The 21223-nt window shown below is 45.6% G+C and overlaps 1 protein-coding gene across 2 annotated transcripts in view; it reads left to right on the top strand.

The window, feature by feature from the left end:
• shank2b (SH3 and multiple ankyrin repeat domains 2b) overlaps nt 1–21223 on the top strand; it is a 1331733-nt gene that overhangs the window by 290701 nt on the left and 1019809 nt on the right. For both annotated transcript variants that reach the window (XM_086008225.1, XM_086008224.1), the window contains exon 4: nt 16154–16382. In XM_086008225.1, coding sequence (XP_085864351.1) covers nt 16179–16382 — 204 coding nt within the window. In that variant the 5' untranslated portion in view covers nt 16154–16178. The remainder of the gene's footprint in view (nt 1–16153; nt 16383–21223) is intronic.

Raw genomic sequence — 21223 nt, 5'->3', positions numbered from 1 at the left:
CAGCCCCAAGTGTGGGAGGGGGAATTTCTGATCCAAGATAACGGCCTTGATTGGCCGCTTGGCAAGCCAATCCTTGACACAGATAGCTGATGCCGGGGGGGGGGTGCGGGGGTCAGAAGTTAAGCTTTTAACTTCCTCTCTCTGAGTGTGGAAAAAAAGACCATCTGCAGTACGTACAAAGTTTGGAACTGTGAGAGAGGCAGCAGGTTCTTTCTTTCCAGCCAGAAGAAGTCCATGAGAGACTCTAGGTTGAGGTGTGAACATGTGCAAAGCAATAGGAAAAGGTAGTGCCAGTAAGTTAGCGATACTGTCTTATAAATTGAATTCGGCCCATTATCAAGGGCATATATTCGCTAGAGTTTAGAAGAATGAGAGGGGATCTCATTGAAACTTATAAAATTCTAACAGGACTGGACAGACTGGATGCAGGAAGGATGTTCCCTATGGCGGGGGAGTCCAGAACCAGGGGTCACAGTCTAAGGATAAGGGGTAAGCCATTTAGGATTGAGATGAGGAGGAATTTCTTCACCCAGAGAGTGGTGAACCTGTGGAATTCTCTACCACAGAAGACAGTTGAGGCCAATTCATTAAATATATTCAAGAAGGAGTTATATATATTTCTTAAAGCTAAAGGGATCAAGGGATATGGGGAGAAAGCAGGGACAGGGTACTGAATTTGGATGATCAGCCATGATCTCATTGAATGGCGGAGCAGGCTCGAGGGGCCGAATGGCCCACTCCTGCAATTTATTGTTTTTGATGATGTGAAGAGTGAAACAAAATAGACAAAGCTCATCATGAAAATGGTACTCTGTTTATTCATGTGTATTATGTAAGATAATCTATTTTGTTGGTTTTAGACAGACCTTGACTCACGAGCGTGTGTATCAGTCTGCTTTTAAAAGATAAGAGCAATACATACAGGGGCAAAAGCAAGATGACGGTATCCATAAGAACATAAGAATTAGGAGCAGGAGTAGACCATACGTCCCTTCGAGCCTGCTCTGTCATCCAATAAGATCAGGGCTGATCTTCTACCTCTACTCCACTTTCCCGCCTGATCCCCATAATCCCTTGATTCCCTAGAGTCCAAAAATCTATCGATCTCAGCCATGAATATACTCAAGGACTCAGCATCCACAGCCCTCTGGGGTAGAGAATTCCAAAAATTCACAACCCTCTGCGTGAAGAAATTCCTCCTCATCTCAGTCTTAAATGGCCGACCTCTTACCCTGAGACTATGCCCCCAAGTTCTAGACTCACCAGCCAGGGGGAAACAACCTCTCAGCATCTACCCTGTCAATCCCCTTCAGAATCTTGTGTTTCAATGAGATCACCTCTCATTCTTCTAATCTCCAGTGAGTATAGGCCCATTCTACACAATCTCTCCTCACAGGACAACCCTCTCATCCCAGGAATCAATCTAGTGAACCTTCGTTGCACTGCCTCTAAGGCATGGATGTCCTTTCTCAGATAAGGAGACCAAAACTGTGCACAGTACTCCAGGTGTGGTCTTTACACACAGTGAGGGGTCTTGTTGGTATCGTCCCCAGGTCCTGCTGTTGCATATCCAGATACAGGTAGACTATCCTTTATCCGAAAACCTCGGGACCAGCCGAGTTTCGGATAAAGGAGAATTTCGGATTTCGGAAGGTGGGTCGGCGGGGGTCCGCGGGGGGGTCGGCGGGGGTCGGCGGGGGGTCGTGCGCACGACTTACGCTGACGCTCAGCGTAAGTCAGTCGGGGTCGGCGGGGTCCGCGGGGGGGTCGGCGGTTGTCGGGGCTGGTGGTTGTCGGGGCGGGGGGGTCGGCGGTTGTCGGGGCTGGCAGGGTCGGCGGTTAGAGTCATAGAGTCATAGAGTAATACAGCACAGATAGAGGCCCTTCGGCCCATCGTGTCCATGCCGGCCATCAAGCCCTGTCTAATCTAATCCCATATTCCAGCATTTGGCCCGTAGCCTTGTATGCTATGGCATTTCAAATGCTCATCCAAATGCTTCTTAAATGTTGTGAGGGTTTCTGCCTCCACAACCCTTTCAGGCAGTGAGTTCCAGACTCCAACCACCCTCTGGGTGAAAAAGTTCTTTCTCAAATCCCCTCTAAACCTCCCTCCCTTTACCTTGAATCTATGCCCCCTAGTTATTGACCCCTCTACTAAGGGGAAAAGCTCCTCAGCATCCATCCTATCTATGCCCCTCACAATTTAGTACACCTCAATCATGTCCCCCCTCAGCCTCCTCTGCTCCAAGGAAAACAAACCCAATCTGCCCAGTCTCTCTTCATAGCTGAAGCGCTCCAGCCCTGGTAACATCCTGGTGAACCTCCTCTGCACCCTCTCTAACGCGATCACATCTTTCCTGTAGTGTGGCGACCAGAACTGCACACAGTATTCCAGCTGTGGCCTAACCAGTGTTTTATACAGCTCCATCATAACCTCCTTGCTCTTATATTCTATGCCTCGGCTAATGAAGGCAAGTATCCCATATGCCTTTTTTACCACCTTATCCACCTGTTCCGCCGCCTTCAGGGATCTGTGTACCTGCACACCCAGATCCCTCTGACCCTCCGTCTTGCCTAGGGTCTTACCATTCATTGTGTATTCCCTTGCCTTGTTAGACCCCCCAAAGTGCATCACCTCGCACTTTTCCGGGTTAAATTCCATTTGCCACTGTTCCGCCCATCTGACCAACCCATCTATATCGTTCTGCAGACTGAGGCTACCCTCCTCGCTATTTACCACCCTACCAATTTTAGTATCATCCGCGAATTTACTGATCATACCCTTTACATTCATATCCAAGTCATTAATGTAGACCACAAACAGCAAGGGACCCAGCACCGATCCCTGTGGTACCCCACTGGCCACAGGTTTCCAGTCACAAAAACAACCTTCGACCATCACCCTCTGCCTTCTGCCACTAAGCCAGTTTTGTATCCAATGTGCCAAGGCACCCTGGATTCCATGGGCTCTTACCTTCTTGACCAGTCTCCTGTGCGGGACTTTATCGAAGGCCTTACTGAAATCCATGTATACCACATCCACTGCGTTACCCTCATCCACACACCTAGTCACCCCCTCAAAAAATTCAATCAAATTAGTCAGACATGATCTTCCCTTGACAAAGCCATGTTGACTATCCCTGATTAATCCTTGCCTCTCCAAGTGGAGACAAATATTGTCCCTCAGGATTTTTTCCAGTAATTTTCCTACCACTGATGTTAGGCTCACTGGCCTGTAGTTCCCCGGTTTTTCCCTACTACCCTTCTTGAATAATGGTACTACATTAGCGGTTCTCCAGTCCTCTGGCACATCCCCTGTGGCCAGAGAGGTCCTGAATATATGTGTTAGAGCCCCCGCAATCTCCTCCTTTGCCTCACACAGCAGCCTGGGGTACATTTCATCGGGGCCTGGGGATTTATCCATTTTTAGGCCAGCTAAAACCGCCAATACCTCCTCCCTCTCGATGTTAATATGTTCGAGCATATCACAGTCCCCCCGCCCTATTTCTATGTCTACGTCGTCCTTCTCCATAGTGAAAACAGATGCAAAAAATTCATTTAGAACCCCTCCTACATCTTCCGGCTCCACACACAGATTGCCACTTTTGTCCCTAATGGGCCCTATTTTTTCCCTAGTTATCCTTTTACCCTTAATATACTTATAAAACATCTTCGGATTTTCCTTTATTTTGCTCGCCAGTGTTATTTCATGGCCCCTCCTTGATCTCCTAATTTCTTTTTTAAGTATCCCCCTGCACTTTTTGTACTCCTCTAGGGCTTCCTCCGTCTTTAGCCTTTTGTATCTACCAAAAGCCCTCCTTTTTTTCCTAATCCATTCCCGTATATCCCCTGACATCCACGGTTCCCTGTGGTTTTTGGAACCACTCTTGACCTTTATGGGAACATGTTGCCCTTGTATGATCTCAATCTCCCTTCTGAAAGCCTCCCATTGCTCCGATGCGGATTTTCCTACAAGTAGCTGATCCCAGTCCATTTTGGCCAGATCCTGCCTTATCCTATTAAAATCGGCCTTCCCCCAATTTAGAACCTTTATTTCCGGCCCATCCCTGTCCTTTTCCATGACCACCTTAAATCTTACCATATTATGGTCACTATCACCAAAGTGCTCACCTACTAGCACTTTTTCCACTTGGCCGGCCACATTCCCTAGAATTAGGTCCAGTACCGCCCCCTCTCTTGTAGGACTTTCTACCTGCTGGCTCAAAAAGCTCTCCTGGATGCACTTTAAGAATTCTACACCCTCTGAGCCTTTCACACTTTGACTATCCCAGTTAATATTGGGGAAGTTGAAATCCCCCATTATTATTACCCTATTATTTGCACATTTCTCTGAGATTTGCCTACATATCTGTTCCTCTATCTCCCCCTGACTGTTTGGAGGCCTATAGTACACTCCCAGCAAAGTGCTTGCCCCCTTTTTGTTTTTAAGCTCCACCCATATGGCCTCATTAGAGGACCCAGCTAATATATCATCCCTCCTTACTGCAGTAATTGACTCCTTAATTAATATTGCGACACCCCCTCCTCTTATACCTCCCCCTCTGTCTCGCCTGAAGATTCTGTACCCCGGAATATTGAGCTGCCAGTCTTGCCCCTCCCTCAACCATGTCTCAGTGATAGCAACAATATCATACTCCCATGTGTTTATCAACACCTTCAGTTCATCCACCTTATTTGCAAGGCTCCTTGCATTAAAATAGATGCCATCCAGCCTTGCCCTTATATATTTGCCCTGCCTACCAAGCTGACTTGTTTTTTCCTCCATAATTGGCAGCACATCCCCCCCTACTTCAGCTCCCCCCTGTATCCCATCCCCCTGCCAAGTTAGTTTAAACCCCCCCCGACAGTGCTAGCAAACCTCCCCGCAAGGATATTTGTCCCGCTCTGGTTCAGGTGCAACCCGTCCGACTTGTACAAGTCCCACCTTTCCCAGAAGCAGGCCCAGTTGTCGGGGTCGGCGGGGGGGTCGGCGGTTGTCGGGGCCGGCGGGGTCCGCGGGGGGGGTCGGCGGTTGTCGGGGTCCGCGGGGGGGTCGGCGGTTGTCGGGGCCGGCGGGGTCCGCGGGGGGGTCGGCGGTTGTCGGGGCTGGCGGGGTCGGCGGTTGTCGGGGCCGGCGGGGTCCGCGGGGGGGTCGGCGGTTGTCGGGGCCGGCGGGGTCTGCGGGGGGGTCGGCGGCTGTCGGGGTCGGCGGGGGGTCGTGCGCACGACTTACCCTTTATCCGAACTTCCGAAACCGGAACCCTCTAAAAACCGAAGGTTTTTTCGTTCGTACGCACGACTTACGCTGAACGAAAAAACCTTCGGTTTTTAGAGGGTTTCGGTTTTCGGAAGTCCGGATAAAGGGTAGTCGACCTGTAGTGGACAATAAAGGTACGCTCCAGGTTGCAGGGGATATGCGATCTGCTCCTTTTAGTGACCAGAGATGTTGAACCCAAAAAGAATATCTCGTACAGAACCTAAATTTGTTAAAGCCAGTTTTAATCTGTAAGTCATACCTTATTATTACATTATTTTTTTTAAAATTTCCCTCTTCAATTCATTTCACCTGATTCTCTGGTAAGGCTACTTTTAATTCATAAAGATCGCATGATTATTTAATCAATGTATTCACATATATATTCCTTAGAGTTTAGAAGAATGAGCGGTGATCTAATTGAAGCATATAAAATTCTTAAGGGGCTTGACAGGGTTAATGCTGTGAAAATGTTTCCCCTGCCTGGGGAATCTAGAACACGGGGCCACAGTCACAGAATAAGGGATCGGCCATTTAGGACTGATAGGAGGAGGAATTTCTTCACTCAAATGGTTATGAATCTTTGGAATTCTCTACCCCAGCGAGCTATGGATGCTCAGTCGTTGAGTATATTCAAGACAGAGGTCGATACATTTTGGGGAATGAAGGGAATTAAAGGGATATGGGGATAGTGCGGGAAGGTGGAGTTGAGGTTGAAGATCAGCCATGATCTTATTGAATGGTGGAGCAGGCTCGAGGGGCCAAATGGTCTACTCCTGCTCCTATTTCTTATGTTCTTATATACAAGAAGAACACTCATTTACAGTTTTCACAGAACAATCGACTGTGGTCTGATTCCAAAATATGTTACTTTCACAATAGAATGCATTGCACAACATTTTTCTTCCATTACAATAAAACCCATGACACTTGCTAGTGTTAAAATATTATATTTAAACTATAACAAAAACAGAAAATGCTGGAAACACTCAGCAGGCCAAACAGCATCTGTGGAGAGAGAAACAGAGTTAATGTTTCAAGTCGATGACCTTTCATCAGAACAGGGGTTCCACGGATGCTGCCTGACCTGCTGAGCATTTCCAGCATTTTCTGTTTTTTTTTCTGATTTCCAGCATCTGTGGTATTTTGCTATTATATTTACGCTGCTAGTTTTGTATTGGTGCAAAGTGGATTCTGCTTCACACTCGTAATAACATGTGTATTATAAAAAAGTTAAGATCTGAGCTGCAAGTCTGGGTCCTCTTTTTTTATTTGTTCATGGGATGTGGGCGTCGCTGGCAGGGCCAGCATTTATTGCCCATCCCTAATCGCTCTTGCGAAGGTGGTGGTGAGCAGCCTTCTTGAACCGCTGCAGTCCGTGTTGTGAAGGTACTCCCACAGTGCTGTTAGGGAGGGAGTTCCAGGATTTAGGATCGGCGATATACTTCCAAGTCAGGATGGTGTGTGACTTGGAGGGGAACTTGGAGGTGGTGGTGTTCCCATGCGCCTGCTGCCCTTGTCCTTCTAGGTGGAAGAGGTCGCGGGTTTGGGAGGTGCTGTCGAAGAAGCCTTGGCGAGTTGCTGCAGTGCATCTTGTAGATGGCACACACTGCAGCCACGGTACGCCAGTGGTGGAGGGAGTGAATGTTTAAGGTGGTAGAGGGGGTGTCAATGAAGCGGACTTATTTGTCCTGGATGGTGTCGAGCTTCTTGAGTGTTGTTGGAGCTGCACTCATCCAGGCACGTGGAGAGTATTCCATCCCACTCCTTACTTGTGCCTTGTAGATGGTAGAAAGGCTTTGGGGAGTCAGGAGGTGAGACACTCGCCGCAGAATACCTAGCCTCTGACCTGCTCTTGTTGCCACAGTATTTATGTGGCTGGTCCAGTTAAGTTTCTGGTTAATGGTGACCCCCAGGATGTTGATGGCTGGGGGATTCGGTGATGGTAATGCCATTGAATGTCAAGGGGCGGTGTTTAGACTCTCACTTGTTGGAGATAGCCATTGCCTGGCACTTCTGTGGCGCGAATGAAGAGGTCGCGGGTTTGGGAGGTGCTGTCGAAGAAGCCTTGGCGAGTTGCTGCAGTGCATCTTGTAGATGGTACACACTGCAGCCATGGTATGCCGGTGGTGGAGGGAGTGAATGTTTAAGGTGGTGGATGGGGTGCCAATCAAGCTTTGCTCCAAGGTGTGGTTGGGCTCAGATTGTGAATTTAGGCTCTATAATTGCATCAGTACAAAGTAACACCACTTCATACTGATACCACAGTTGCTCTGTAAGCCCCAATGCATTTGGGTATTATCACTGTGTTATACAGAAAAAGCAATTTTGCTAATGATGGCAGATGGAGTTTCACATGGTCAAGTGTGAGGTCATTCACTTTGGACCCAAGAAAGATAAATCGGAAGGCAAAATACCATGGATGTTGGAAATCGGAAATAAAAGTAGAAAATGCTGGGAATACTCAGCGGGTCAGTCAGGATCTGTGGAGAGAGAGAAACAGAGTTAATGTTTCAGGTCGGTGACCTTTCGTCAGAACTGGAAAAAGTTAGAGATGTAACAGGTTTTAAGCAAGTGCAGGGGCAGGGACAGGGGGAGAGGAAGAGAGAACAAAAGGGAAGGCCTGTGACAGGGTGGAAGGCAGGAGAGATTAAGAGACAAATGGATGATGGTGCAAGGCGAAAGGGGGTGGTAATGGGACAAGAAAAGAAACAAAAGATGGGTCTAAAAGAGGTGTAAATGGCAACAGCAGAACCATTGCCAGAACCTGCTGTCGGAATAAATGGGAGCAGTGGTTATAATCTGAAATTGTTGAACTCGATGTTGAGTCCGGAAGGCTCTATCGTGCCTCATTGAAAGATGAGGTGCTGTTCCTCAAGCTTACATTGAGCCGATAAATCCAAATATTTTCTAAATGGTGAGAAATCAGGAACTGTAGAGGAGCAAATAGATTTGGGAGTTCAAGTATACAAATCATTTAAAGCTATCGTGGTCTGGTACAAAAAGCAGTCAATAAGACTAAGGGAGCTGAATTACAAAGGAGAGGAAGTTAGGCTTCACTTGGATAGAGCCTGGGTCAGACTCCACCTGGAGCGCCGCGTTCAGTTTTGGACACCGCACCTCAGGAAGGATATATTTGCCTTGGAGGTGGTGCAGCACGGATCCACCAGGTGATACCGGGTCTTACAGGGTTAAATTATGAGGCCATGTTGCATAAACCTAGCTTGTATTCCATTGAGGGGTGAGCGACAGTGATTCTATGGGCACCTGCGTAACAAGAGGAGAATCAAGATAGGGATAGGTCGCCCAAGGGATGAGCAAGATAGACTCACAGAGGAAGATACTGAAATGGCAGGGATACAGAATAGATACTCTGCCTCAGCTTTCAGTAAGGAGACTAACAAAGAGGCAAGGACAACAGTAGGAGAAGTCAAGGGGGATGTTGCAACAGTTAAGATAGAAAGAAATGAGATACTAGACAAACTAGCCAACTAGTTATTGGAGAATTAAATGGGTTAATGTCGGCGCTAAAATAGCAGACAAAGGAACGTTATACGAATGGCTTAAGCATTTGCTCATCAATGTTCCCAACAGTAATTTCTAGGCTTGTGTATCAGTTGAACATAAGAAATAGGAGCATGAATAGGCCACTTGGCCCCTCGAGCCTGCTCCGCCATTCAATAAGATCATGGCTGATCTAGGGCTCAAAGCCACTTCCCTGCCCGCTCCCCATAACCTTTCACTCCCTTATCTTGCAAAAATCTGTCTATCTCCACTTTAAATGTATTTATAAGATGTTGAAAATGTTAGCACAGACTGCCAATCGCTAAGCTTCATGCCTTGTTTCTTTGTGGTGCCACTTTCCAAATATGGTCATCACCTGGAACTCTGCCGCTTGTTTTCTGAGGTTGAGGTTCAGATTAATCACGGGTTGCTGACATCAGATTGCTGGAACATTTAGCCGTCTGGAAGAAGTCTCCAGCCTGGGATCCCAGTACTATTTCTCAACTGTTGAAATGGAAATAGACAGGGACACTGACGTGGAGCCATGGCAGGAGAGATGATCAAAAGTCTGGTCAAGAAGTTTTTTTTATGCATTATGTGCTTGACATACGGCGATACTGGCAAAATTGCGTTTAGTCCTTATCCCTAGTTTGCCCTAAAGAAAAGAAACATAGAAGATAGGAGCAGGAGTAGGCCATTCGGCCCTTCGAGCCTGCTCCGCCATTCAACGAGATCATGGCTGATCATCCAAACCCTAGCACCCGGTCCCTACACCGACAGCCATCCCACCCAAGCCCTATCCTCGTAACCCTGTAACCCCACGTATTAAATCCCCCCTAACACTAAGGGCCAATTTTTATCATGGCCAATCAACCTAACCCGCACATCTTTGGACTGTGGGAGGAAACCGGAGCACCCGGAGGAAACCCACGCAAACACGGGGAGAATGTGCAAACTCCACACAGACAGTCACCCGAGGCTGGATTTGAACCCGGGTCCCTGGCGCTGTGAGGCAACAGTGCTAACCACTATGCCACCGTGCTGCACCAAATGCAAGAAAGACTTGCATTTATATAGCGCCTTTCATGACCATTGGATATCCCAAAGTGCTTTACAGACAATTAAATACTTTCTGAAGTGGAGTCACTGTTGTAATGTAGGAAATGAGGCAGCCAATTTGCGCACAGCAAGCTCCCACAAACAGCAAAATGATAATGACCAGATAATCTGTTTTAGTGATGCTGATTGAGGGATAAATATTGGCCAGGACATCGCAGATAACTCCCCTGCTCTTGTTCGGAATAGTGCCGTGGGCTCTTTTACGTCCACCTGAGAGAGCAGGTTTAACCTCTCATCAGAAAGCCGGCACCTCAGCACTGCACTGGGAGTGTCAGCCTAGATTTTTGTGCTCAGGGCTCTGGAGTGGGATTTGAACCCACGACCTTCTGACTCAGAGGCGAGGGTGTTACCCACTGAGCCATGGCTGACCGCTGTGTTTTGAAAGGCCATTTCAGAGGACATTAAGAGTCAACGATGTGATATGGAACTGCAATCACATGTAGGCCAGACTACGTAAAGGTGGCAGGTTCACTTCCCTAAAGAACAGGATTGAACCAGTTTTCACGGTCACTTATTTCCTGGTGTCAGCCCAAAAATGATCAGATTTAATGAATCCCATTGCTAGTTCAGTACCATAGCCACTACATTACTGTAACCAAGTTTTAAAAGGCATTAAAAGGAGCAGAGAGATAACGGAGAGATGAAACGGTTTAGGGAAAGAGAATGGGGCCAAGGTAGCCGAAGGCTGTGTCACCAATATTGGGGGTGCAGGGGGAAACAAGCAATTGGGCAGAGTGAGAAGACCAAAGAGTGTGGCTGAGAGGAAGATAAGGCTGGAAACTGTTGTTGCTGTGATAGGGTGGGGCAAGGCCATGGATGGATTTGAAAATGAGGATTGATGATGGGAAGCTGCAGGATGGGAGACCGGAAGGATGGTATTCAAGTTCAGAGAGATCAAAAGGGCTTCAGTAGTGTAGCTGCTGAGGTAGTTTGTCCGCCTTGACGATGGATATGACGTAGGGTTTTAAGCCCAAATGAGGGTCAAGGAGGACGGCAAGATTTTGCGTGGCCGGGTTGAGGTTGAGTGAATGGCCGGGGAGGGGAATGAAGTCAATAGCTAGGGAGTGCAGTTTATAGTGAGTTAGGAAAATGTGTGGAAGCACACAGATGCACTCTCACAGCTGGACAGCCGGCAGAGGAAGATGATAGCGGGCATCACCGTATCAAACGCTGCAAAGAGGACAAGGAAGTACAAGTGAGCATGGTCACAGTCACTCATGACTTTGACCAGGGCAGTCTCAGTGCTGTGCGCAGGGCAGAAACTGTACTGGAGGGATTCAAACACTGGAGTTTTGTGAGAAATGGAAATAGAGCTGGGAGACAATGACTCATTCAGGAATTTTAAAGAGGAAAGGGAGGCTAACAATGGGCCGCCAGTTGAGGAGGACAGATGGGTCAGGGTGGGTTTACTGCAGAGAGGGTGATAAAGCATTTTAAACGTGGGCAGGATAAATCCTGATTAAAGGGAGCCATTTACAATGTCAGCTATCATAGGAACTTATAATTTTCTCTGCTACTTAGAATCTTTCCAAAGAATACTACTATACCACGCAGTATGCAGAGGTCCAGTTAAAGGGAATGGTACACCTTCATGAGAGAGATCCTGGAAATGAGGACTTTGTGAGGGCAACCAAATGGATCTGACTGTTTGCAATGGAATTTCAAAGTACAATAGCTAGGTAATCAGAATCTGTGAAAATCCATTCAAACGGAGAGGGATCCCTTTTGGTGGATAATAGAAAGTGGTGGATAATTGAGAGTCTCCAACTTTTGCTCTAGCACGTATGGTACAGTAAAACACTAGACATGTGAACAAAGGCAGTATAGGATGTGCGGAATTACCCCTCGCCCCGTCCAACAGGTTAGAGAGTTCAGACGTGAGACTTGTGAGAAATTACACTAGACACATGGGTTCTGCCTTTAACCTTTTATTGTTCCTAAGGCAGATTCAAAACCGCAACCACTATTCGAGCAGTTCACCAATAGTGTTACAAGAGATCATACATACAGCCACCCACGGATGATCAGTCCAGCGTTGATTGTAGGCCAGTGCCTTTCGACTGCAGCTCTTCACCTTTCGACGATCAGCCAGTCCCCTCCTTCCGACTGCAGTGCTGATATTTTTCGTCACTGGTTTTTACACAGTTGTCCTTGCCTTTTGCAGTAAATTAATCATTCAGAGATGGTGAAATGTTCCTTTAATGTTCGACATAAGTTGTTTGAGCTGTCAAATTTTCACTCTCACACATCCTGTGTGGCTATACATTAGTTGGCCTTTATCAAAGCCCAAAATTGTTCATTCACTCAAAGTTTACAAAAGGTGCAGAAAACTATTTGGTCACATTTCATGTGTTACGTCATATCCTCCATTTCAAAACTTCAAAGGTTTGACTCCTCCCCTTTAGCCACCAAAAATCATTCTACAATTTTGTAGCCTATTTTGTTGTAGACACGATGGGCAGGATTTTCATTGAACCGTGGAGGTGGGATTGGAGGCGTGTGGGGGGTTAGAATCGTGAAATTGGGGGGCACGAATCCATCCCACCCCGCCTCCATGCCAGTTTCAAAGGAGGCGGGTACCCGATCCGCGCTGGGACCCGCCTCCCCGAGGCGGGAAGGGGATTAGTGCCAATTAACTGCCTGTTAACAGGCAGTTTTTAGCCTAATCCCTATTTTATTGGTGAAGTGTGGGATTCCAAACCACGCCAATTTAGCGAGGTGGGCCGTCTGGATGAAGGGCTTGGAGGGGTCGAGATTTCCGGTGTTCGGGTGAGTGATGGGTGCATGAGTGCAGAGGTAAGTGTGTTTGGTGTGTGTAAAGTGTTTAAAGAAGTTTTACTTACCTTTACAGCCTTCCTTCCTTCAGGTCTTGGGAGTCCCTCATCTCACCGGCACAGAAAGCAGAATGGCCGCGATCTGTCAAAATCTGCAGCATTCAGCTTTCTGTTCTGGAGAGATCTCTAAATCAGCCTGAGAGGAAGGAATTAACTTAGAGTACAGATTGTCAGTGTTTGACAGCTTCAAACAGCTGTGAAACGCTGATATTTCATCTGTTAAAATCTCTTGACAGATGAAATGTCAATCTGTGACGTCACCTGTTGCCGGGTGACCCTTAGTTGGCCCGCTGAGCCCACTTGACGGGCTCAACAAGGTCAATCAAGTGAAAATCGCGTGGGTTGGCCACAACTCGATGGAGGCGGGACTACAACCCCGAAATTTGTAGTCCCACCGCCTCAATGAAAATCCAGCCCGATGTCTGCAACTCTAAGGGGGTTTGTTTATCTCTGCTGTCTATGACTACCCCCTTTAGTTCTGTCAGTAGCTGCTTATCGAAACACAGCTCTTGAAATATCTCAGAAAGCACATTTGCTCCCCAATGTTTGCTGCCTTTTAGTAAAGCACATCAAAGCACATTCCATGTCCACTTAACATAAGAACATAAGAAATAGGAGCAGGAGTAGGCCAATCGGCCCCTCGAGCCTGCTCAGCCATTCAATAAGATCATGGCTGATCTGATCCTAACCGCCAATCTACTATCACAGAACCATCTCCTGAATCTAACAGAATTAGACACACGAAATAGGAGCAGGATCAGGCTACACGGCCCCTGGGCCCGCTCCACTACCCACAGGGCCATGACCGATCCGAACCTAGACTCATGTCCAAATTCCTGCCCGCTCCCCGTAACCCTTAATTCCCTTTACTTCTAGGAAACTCTCTATTTCTGTTTTAAATTTATGTAATGATGTAGCTTCTACAGCTTTTTGGGGCAGCATATTCCATGGACCTACCACCCTCTGAGTGAAGTAGTTCCTCCTCATCTCAGTTTTGAAAGAGCAGCCCCTTATTCTAAGACTATGCCCCCTAGTTCTAGTTTCACCCATCATCGGGAACATTCTCCCCGCATCCATCCGATCCAACCCCTTCACAATCTTATATGTTTCAATAAGATCGTCTCTCATTCTTCTGAACTCCAATGAGTAGAGTCCCAATCTACTCAACCTCTCCTCATATGTCCATCCCCTCATCCCCGGGATTAACCGAGTGAACCTTTTTTGTACTGACTCGAGAGCAAGTATGTCTTTTCTTAAGTATGGACACCAAAACTGTATGCAGTATTCCAGGTGCGGTCTCACCAATACCTTGCACAACTGAAGCAATACCTCCCTATTTTTATATCCTATCCCCCTAGCAATGAAAGCCAACATTCCATTGGCCTTCTTAATCACTTGCTGCACCTGCATACTAACCTTTTGAGTTTTGTGCACCAGGACCCCCAGATCCCTTTGTACTTCAGTACTTTCCAGTTTCTTGCCATTAAGATAATAACTTGCTCTACGATTTTTCCTGCCAAAGTGCATAACCTCACACTTTCCAGTATTGTATTCCACCTGCCAAATCTCTGCCCACTTACTTAGCCTGTCGATGTCCCCTTGCAGGTTTTTTATGTCCTCCTCACTCACTACTTTCCCTCCCATCTTAGTATCATCTGCAAACTTTGATATGTTACACTCGGTCCCCTCCTCCAAATCGTTAATATAGATTGTAAAGAGTTGGGGACCCAGCACTGACCCCTGCGGAACACCACTAGTTACTGATTGCCAGTCTGAGAATGAACCATTTATCCCAACTCTCTGCCTTCTGTTAGATAGCCAATCCTCTATCCATGCCAGAATATTACCCCCAATCCTGTGATTTTTTATCTTAAGCAATAATCTTTTGTGTGGCACCTTGTCAAATCCCTTTTGGAAGTCTAAATACACTACGTCCACTGGTTCCCCTTTATCCACCCTATATGTTACTTCCTCAAAGAACTCCAGCAAATTTGTCAAACATGACTTCCCCTTCATAAAACCATGCTGACTTTGTCCTATTAAATTATGATTATCAGTGAAAGACCGTCTGTTACAACTTTATTTCACTTCGAAAAACCCTTTGGCCTGGCAATTAAAAATTAAGGGTCTGTGTATGCCTACAGCAGGTAGAACACAATTAACATGAACTGAATTTAACCCTTCTTGGTCTGCGAGGTTGACCTATATTAGACAGGAGGGGATTGGTTTTAATGAACTGTGCAATGAGGCAAACGCCATGCGCGTAACTTTGTCCCACAAAAATCCAGGTGGATAATCAGGAAGGTGGGTCATGTAGCTTCCGCTGTACTGTCGTGGTATTATGATCTGTTTTAAAATGTTTCTTTGAGATACCTTTCATCAACGTGATGCTACAAAGAGAGTCATACCATTATATTTCAACCGAGGCCCTGTCTGCCCTCTCAGGTGGACGTAAAAGATCCCGTGGCACTATTTTGAAGAAGAGCAGGGGAGTTTTCCCCGGTGTCCTGGCCAATATTTATCCCTCAATCAACATCACTACAAAAGCAGATTATCTAGTCATTATCACATTGCTGTTTGTGGGAACTTGTGTGCAAATTGGCGACTGTGTTTGGTACATTACAACAGTATTTAATTGGTTGTAAAGCGCTTTGAGATGTCCTGAGATTGTGAAAGGTGCTATATAAATGCAAGTCTGTCTTTTTAATGCATCGTCACACATCTTAACTTTTTATTTTTACTTTTAACTTTTAAAGTGATTACCCTATGGGGACATCATTGTGGTGTTAGGGAGGTTTGAGGTGGGCAATAGCGCTGCCATATTTCCTGACCAAAAAAAGCTTATGGTGGGACAGGCACATTGGTACTGGTACATTGGAGCCGCAGTGTGCAATAATGTGATGTGCTTATTGTAAATTTTTGAAATAAACTAGGCAAAGGAAACTGGCAGACATAACTGCACTATCACATAGGAACAGGAGTAGGCCATTCAGCCCCTCGATCTGTGCTAGATTATATGCTTAAGTGTCTGGAGGGTCATTGAACCCACGATCTCTGACTCAAGGCAAGTGTTCTACCACTGAGCCAAGGCTGATATCTACTCCTAAATGGTAAGAGACAAAAATGGGGACGTATGTTATGTTGAAAATACATGTGCTGGTACATCATTAAGATGGAGTGAGGGAGCTTTATTCCATATCTAACCCATTCTTCATTGACCTTGAAGTACTTGATGCCATGTGCCAAAAATGAAGAAGGATTTTGTCCCCTAGTAGTGGCTATTTTGAACGATGTTTAAAACTACCCCCAATTCTTTATCTTCGAAACAATCCTGTCCTCCTCTAGTAATCTTCATCTTTTTTCCTCGTGCCGTGTGAATCTTCTCTGTAATATTTTGTAATAAGATTATATCTGTGCTCATTCTATTTTATTCCCTTGGTAGCTCTACAATATAAGATAAGCACAGCATGCCTCGAAGTCCAACATCAAGTGAAGATGAGATGGCACAGAGCATTTCTGATTATTCTGTTGAATCTGAATCTGACAGCTCCAAAGAAGAAACAATCTATGACACCATCAGGGCAACAGCAGGGAAGCCCATCACCAGGATGGATGACATACAGAGCAATACATTGGTCATCAGAATCATCATTCCTGACTTGCAGCAAACGGTAGGAACCTTATCCTTGAATCCTTTTCTTTCGATAAGATATTGCCAAAAAGGCTACGTCACCGAAACAACAACAGTAAGTGAAGTCCAAGTACCAAAATGAAAGCTGTAAACACAACATGGTGCTAGAAAACACTGGATTCGGTCAGAATAGATGATTATAAGAACATAAGAAATAAGAGCAGGAGTAGGCCATACGGTACCTTGAGCCTGCTCCCCACCATTCAGTAAGATCATGGCTGATCTTCGACCTCAACTCCACTTTCCCGCCCAATCCCCATATCCCTTGATTCCCTTGAAATATGAATATCATTGGGACTTTCTCTAACACAGGGGAGTGAAAACTTCATATCTTAATTGCCCACTTAGTTGCGTACCGTGAAATCCTGTGGGTCATGTAGAAAGAATTCCAATATAAAATTCAAGGAAAACATATAAAAGCACTTCTGCTCCTTCCCCTTGCCCCTGCCTCCCCCTCACAAAGACATGAAATAAAATGTCTATTTTGTGTAATTAAACACATGTAGAAATATTTCCTCCCCCGCCCCCCCCCAAAGCTGCGTTCAAACTTAACTAAACAAGTCATTACTGATCTAAGTTGCCGCTCCAATTCAGGAGTGGACTATAGGAGAGGCAGTGATTGGGGCTTCCAGGGCTGGATTGCTAAGGTTATAGGTCCCGTAGGACTTCTAGGCTGTAGTTTGGACACCTCTGCTTTAAAAATGTTACGATTGTATGTTTGATGTTTAAAGTAATTTCTTGGTACAACATTGGAGATTTCTTTACTAGCATTACTAAACTATTAATTAACAGGCAACGTAACCATGTATTTTTTCTTAATATGGATGCCACACATCAATAGAGGATTCACAACAGAATCTGCTGGGCACAGTATTTGTACAATAAGTGGACACAGCCAAATAACACAAGCAATAAAAACGCAAGGGTATTTGACACATCCGGCCCGCAGTTATAATATCATGGGATCCTGCATTGTCTTTCATTTACCTCCTGGTAGTGTTTTTGTGCACCTATTTAAGAAAAACAGTAAGGGATGACACCTGCAATGGTTGAGATGCGATGGTGGATAGTGGAGCAATATCCGCTGACTTTCGGCGACGGGCTTGCTTTGGAACCGTTGCCAAGGTCATATTAGCTTGCGGGTTGAGGACAAGGATGGAAACTTGAACCAAACAGCTACCGTCAAGGTGAGCAGCACGCAAGTGATCGGCACTGAAGGGGAAAAAAGAAAAGGGGACTTCAGTAGACTGAAGGCATGTGTTTTTTTTTTAATGCCTGCACTAAATGTGGCATGTGCTGAGATCTGGTCCTCTGGGGGATTTGTGGCATGCTGTATTCTGCTCAGCATGGAATTGGGGTATGCATGGCTTTCAGTCACGAAGCTGCAGGTGGCCATCTATGTTCTACGGCTTCAGGTATGGTTAAAGCTGTTGTTGCCGAGCTCCTTCAGCAGCAGTTTTACTGAATGTATCATCAAACCTATTTTAATTCTTATAAAACCCATTCAGTTGCTCATGCAAGGTGTCAGCGGAAGTTGGAAATGCTTAGTCCATTTTTTGTTTCCCCCTCACCACCCTGCAACACAATGGTCCACTTGCTTATAAAATGTTACTAGCTGACCCATCTCAGAAATAGAGCAGTAAGCTAGGTTAACAATATGCGACTGACGATAACTCTTCAAAAACATTTTTTTAAAATCGTTCATGGGATATGGGTGTCGCTGGCAAGGCCAGCATTTATTGCCCATCCCTAATTGCCCTCGAGAAGGTGGTGGTGAGCCGCCTTCTTGAACCGCTGCAGTCCGTGTGGTGAAGGTACTCCCACAGCGCTGTCAGGGAGGGAGTTCCAGGATTTTGACCCAGCGACGATGAAGGAATGGCAATATATTTCCAGGTCAGGATGGTGTGTGACTTGGAGGGGAACTTGGAGGTGGTGGTGTTCCCATGCGCCTGCTGCCCTTGTCCTTCTAGGTGGAAGAGGTCGCGGGTTTGGGAGGCGCTGCCGAAGAAACCTTGGCGAGTTGCTGAGAGAGAACCTTTGTACTAGTTATGGCACCAAACCTTGTGTTAGATTTTGGATGAATAAATAGGCCACATGTTGTGCAAACATGTTCATTACATTTAATGCTTACTGTAATTCCTAAGATATCTTATTTTTCTCCCTGGGATATTTGCTGTCGCGTGCCAGCTGTTCTGTTTATCCTGTTGTTTCTGCTGAAGTGCAGCGTTATATATTTTTAATGCAATAAGGTAATGTTTTTGTTTCCAGAATAAATATAATAAAATTGTGATTTTTTTATATATATCATTTTTTAAAATCTGAAATTATAGCACATCAGCAAAGGATTTGCAAATTGGGCCCATGAGCTTAGATTTTCTAAGATGCCTAATGGGATTAAAAAATGCTGATTGGAAAACCTAGGGTGTAGTGTCTTAAAAATGACTATAAAACTAAACAGAAGTGGCTACTTTCTTTTGGGGGCATTCCAGCTGCTGGTGGACCTGCCAGTGGGAGACATGGTGCATTATAACGGCCGACACCTTTAATATCCTTCTGGCCAGCTCGAAATGAAAAATCAGCTGCCCTATTGGGGAAAGGGCAGGGAGTGGGGCTAATTGGATCGCTCTTTCAAAGAGCTGGCATAGGCACGATGGGCCGAATGGCCTCCTTCTGTGCTGTATAATTCTCTGATTGCTTCCTGCACATGGCAATAACTGACGACGTTACACCAGTACATTCCCTGCCCCCCCCCCCACCCCGCCCCAATTGGGATTCATGAATAATTTATTTTTGCAAGTGTTAACTGGTCCCAATAACGCACTGATGAGAATCATTTGGTGACGTGTCATCGGGTGTGTATTTTTCCACTTGTTTTATACAGCTGCTCCAGAAGCTACAATCTGGGGCTTTGCTGAAGATGGAATCTAGAGGCACTCCTGTCTGGTGAACAGGAGGAGGCCATTCAGCCCGTCGAGTCTGAGCCAGCACTTTCGATGTGCAATCCAGTTAGTCCCACTCCCCCGCTCTTTCCCCATATCCCTGTAATTTATTTATCCTTCAAGTATTTATCCAATTCCCTTTTGAAGACGACTGTTGAATCTGTGTCTACCACCCAATCAGGCAGTGAATTCCAAATCCTAACCACTTGATGTGTGGAAAACCTTTTCCTCATGCTGCCTCTGGTTCTTTTGCCGCACACCTTAAATCTGTGCCCTCTGGTTATCGACTCTTCGGCCACCGGACCCTTCAGCCACTGGAAACAGTTCCTCTTTTTTTACTCTATAGATGCTCTTGACCCAACAGTTGGATACATTTTCTTCAGGATCCAAGTTTTGCAGCTGTCCTTCAGAGTCTCTAATTAGAGACCGTTCCTCATGCCGTTTTTGGTGTCTTTTAAGAAGTTATTAAATTCTGCTCCGACCCCGAGTGATCCTGGCTTGGATATATATCTGCAATACTGCTGCCACTGTTTCATCTTAGACTACTCATGATAATGGGATCATTGTGGCCCAGATTCTTGTAATATAGAACCAAAAATATAAGCTGGATGTCCTCCTCACAAACCCAAAAACGTCATCTCAAACAATACCATCAGCCCAGTTTTTAAAAATAAAATTGTGTGTAAAAATGTTAAAAATCAACTGCTTGCTGCTCTGATTTGTTAATTGCCTGCCTAGGTCATCATATACTCTGGGTGTTGGATTTGCACAGGAGCAAAGTGACAACTTTCTTCTATCTCTCTCTCTCTCTTGCTCGCTCTCTCTCTCTCTCTCTCTCTCTCTCTCTCTCTCTCTCTCCTTGCTCTCTCTCTCACTCTCTCTCTCTTTCCAATTCCAATTCCACTTCCAATACCAATTCAAATGCTTTATTGGCATGAAAGTTTACAGAGAACCATATTGCCAAAGCTTACATAGCAAAAAGGTACAGTTTTCCAACATTCTGTAGGTGTCAATCGATTTGACATTTGTTGGTTACATACAATATTACTTTTAAACAATATTAATTTTAAACAGTCTTTGTACTTCATTTGATACGTTCAATATTAATTTTAAACAGTCTTAATTTTAAACAGTCCTCAGGTTGTGACATGTTGCTACATATTTGGCCCCAAGGTATGGTCTGTCTCCTTCTCCTAGGACTAATCTCAATTTTGACAGGTCATCCAATTCCTTGAAATCTGGGGTTGTTTGGCTTAGCTTGTTGAATAATATGTTTCTTGATGTGTTGAATTTTTCGCATTTTAGGAGGAAATGCATCTCTGTTTCAACCTCGCCGGCCAGACATTGATCGCATATTCTATTCTCTCTAGGCTGCCAGGATTTCTTGTATCTGCCTTTTTCAATTTCCAGTTGGTGGTCGCTTAGTCTGTACCTGGTGAGGGTCTGTCTCTGTTTTGTGTCTCTGATGGTCGTGAGGTAGTCTGCCAGTTTATATTCTCTTTTTAGGGCCCGGTAACATTCTAATCTGCTTTGGCTTTCAGTTATTTTGTTCCAATGTTCCAGGTAGGTTTCTTTGCATTTTTTAATGATTTGGTTCACTCGGATTGGTGTTTGGACGGCTGTGTTGGTCTGGGGCTGGTCAGGGTCCGGCTGAGTACTTAGTTTCAGTAGCAGCTGACTCAGGGGACACTTTTCTGGGTTTAGCTCTTGGGTCTGAAAGGCTTTGAAATGAAGGGTGTCTGGGGAGCTAGATTTGAGGTGATTTAGGAAGTTTAGTGCTCGTTTTTGGATGTTTATTATCAGTGGGTATCTGCCTAGTTCGGCTCTGCATGCATTTGTTGGCGTTTTTCTTTGGGTGCGAAGGATGCTTCGGCAGAATTCT

Source organism: Somniosus microcephalus, chromosome 15 (assembly GCF_052327205.1).
Source record: "Somniosus microcephalus isolate GS21.2 chromosome 15, FLI_Smic_1.0, whole genome shotgun sequence".
NCBI classification, from domain to species: domain Eukaryota; kingdom Metazoa; phylum Chordata; class Chondrichthyes; order Squaliformes; family Somniosidae; genus Somniosus; species Somniosus microcephalus.
This window is presented reverse-complemented; position numbering and strand designations above follow the sequence as displayed.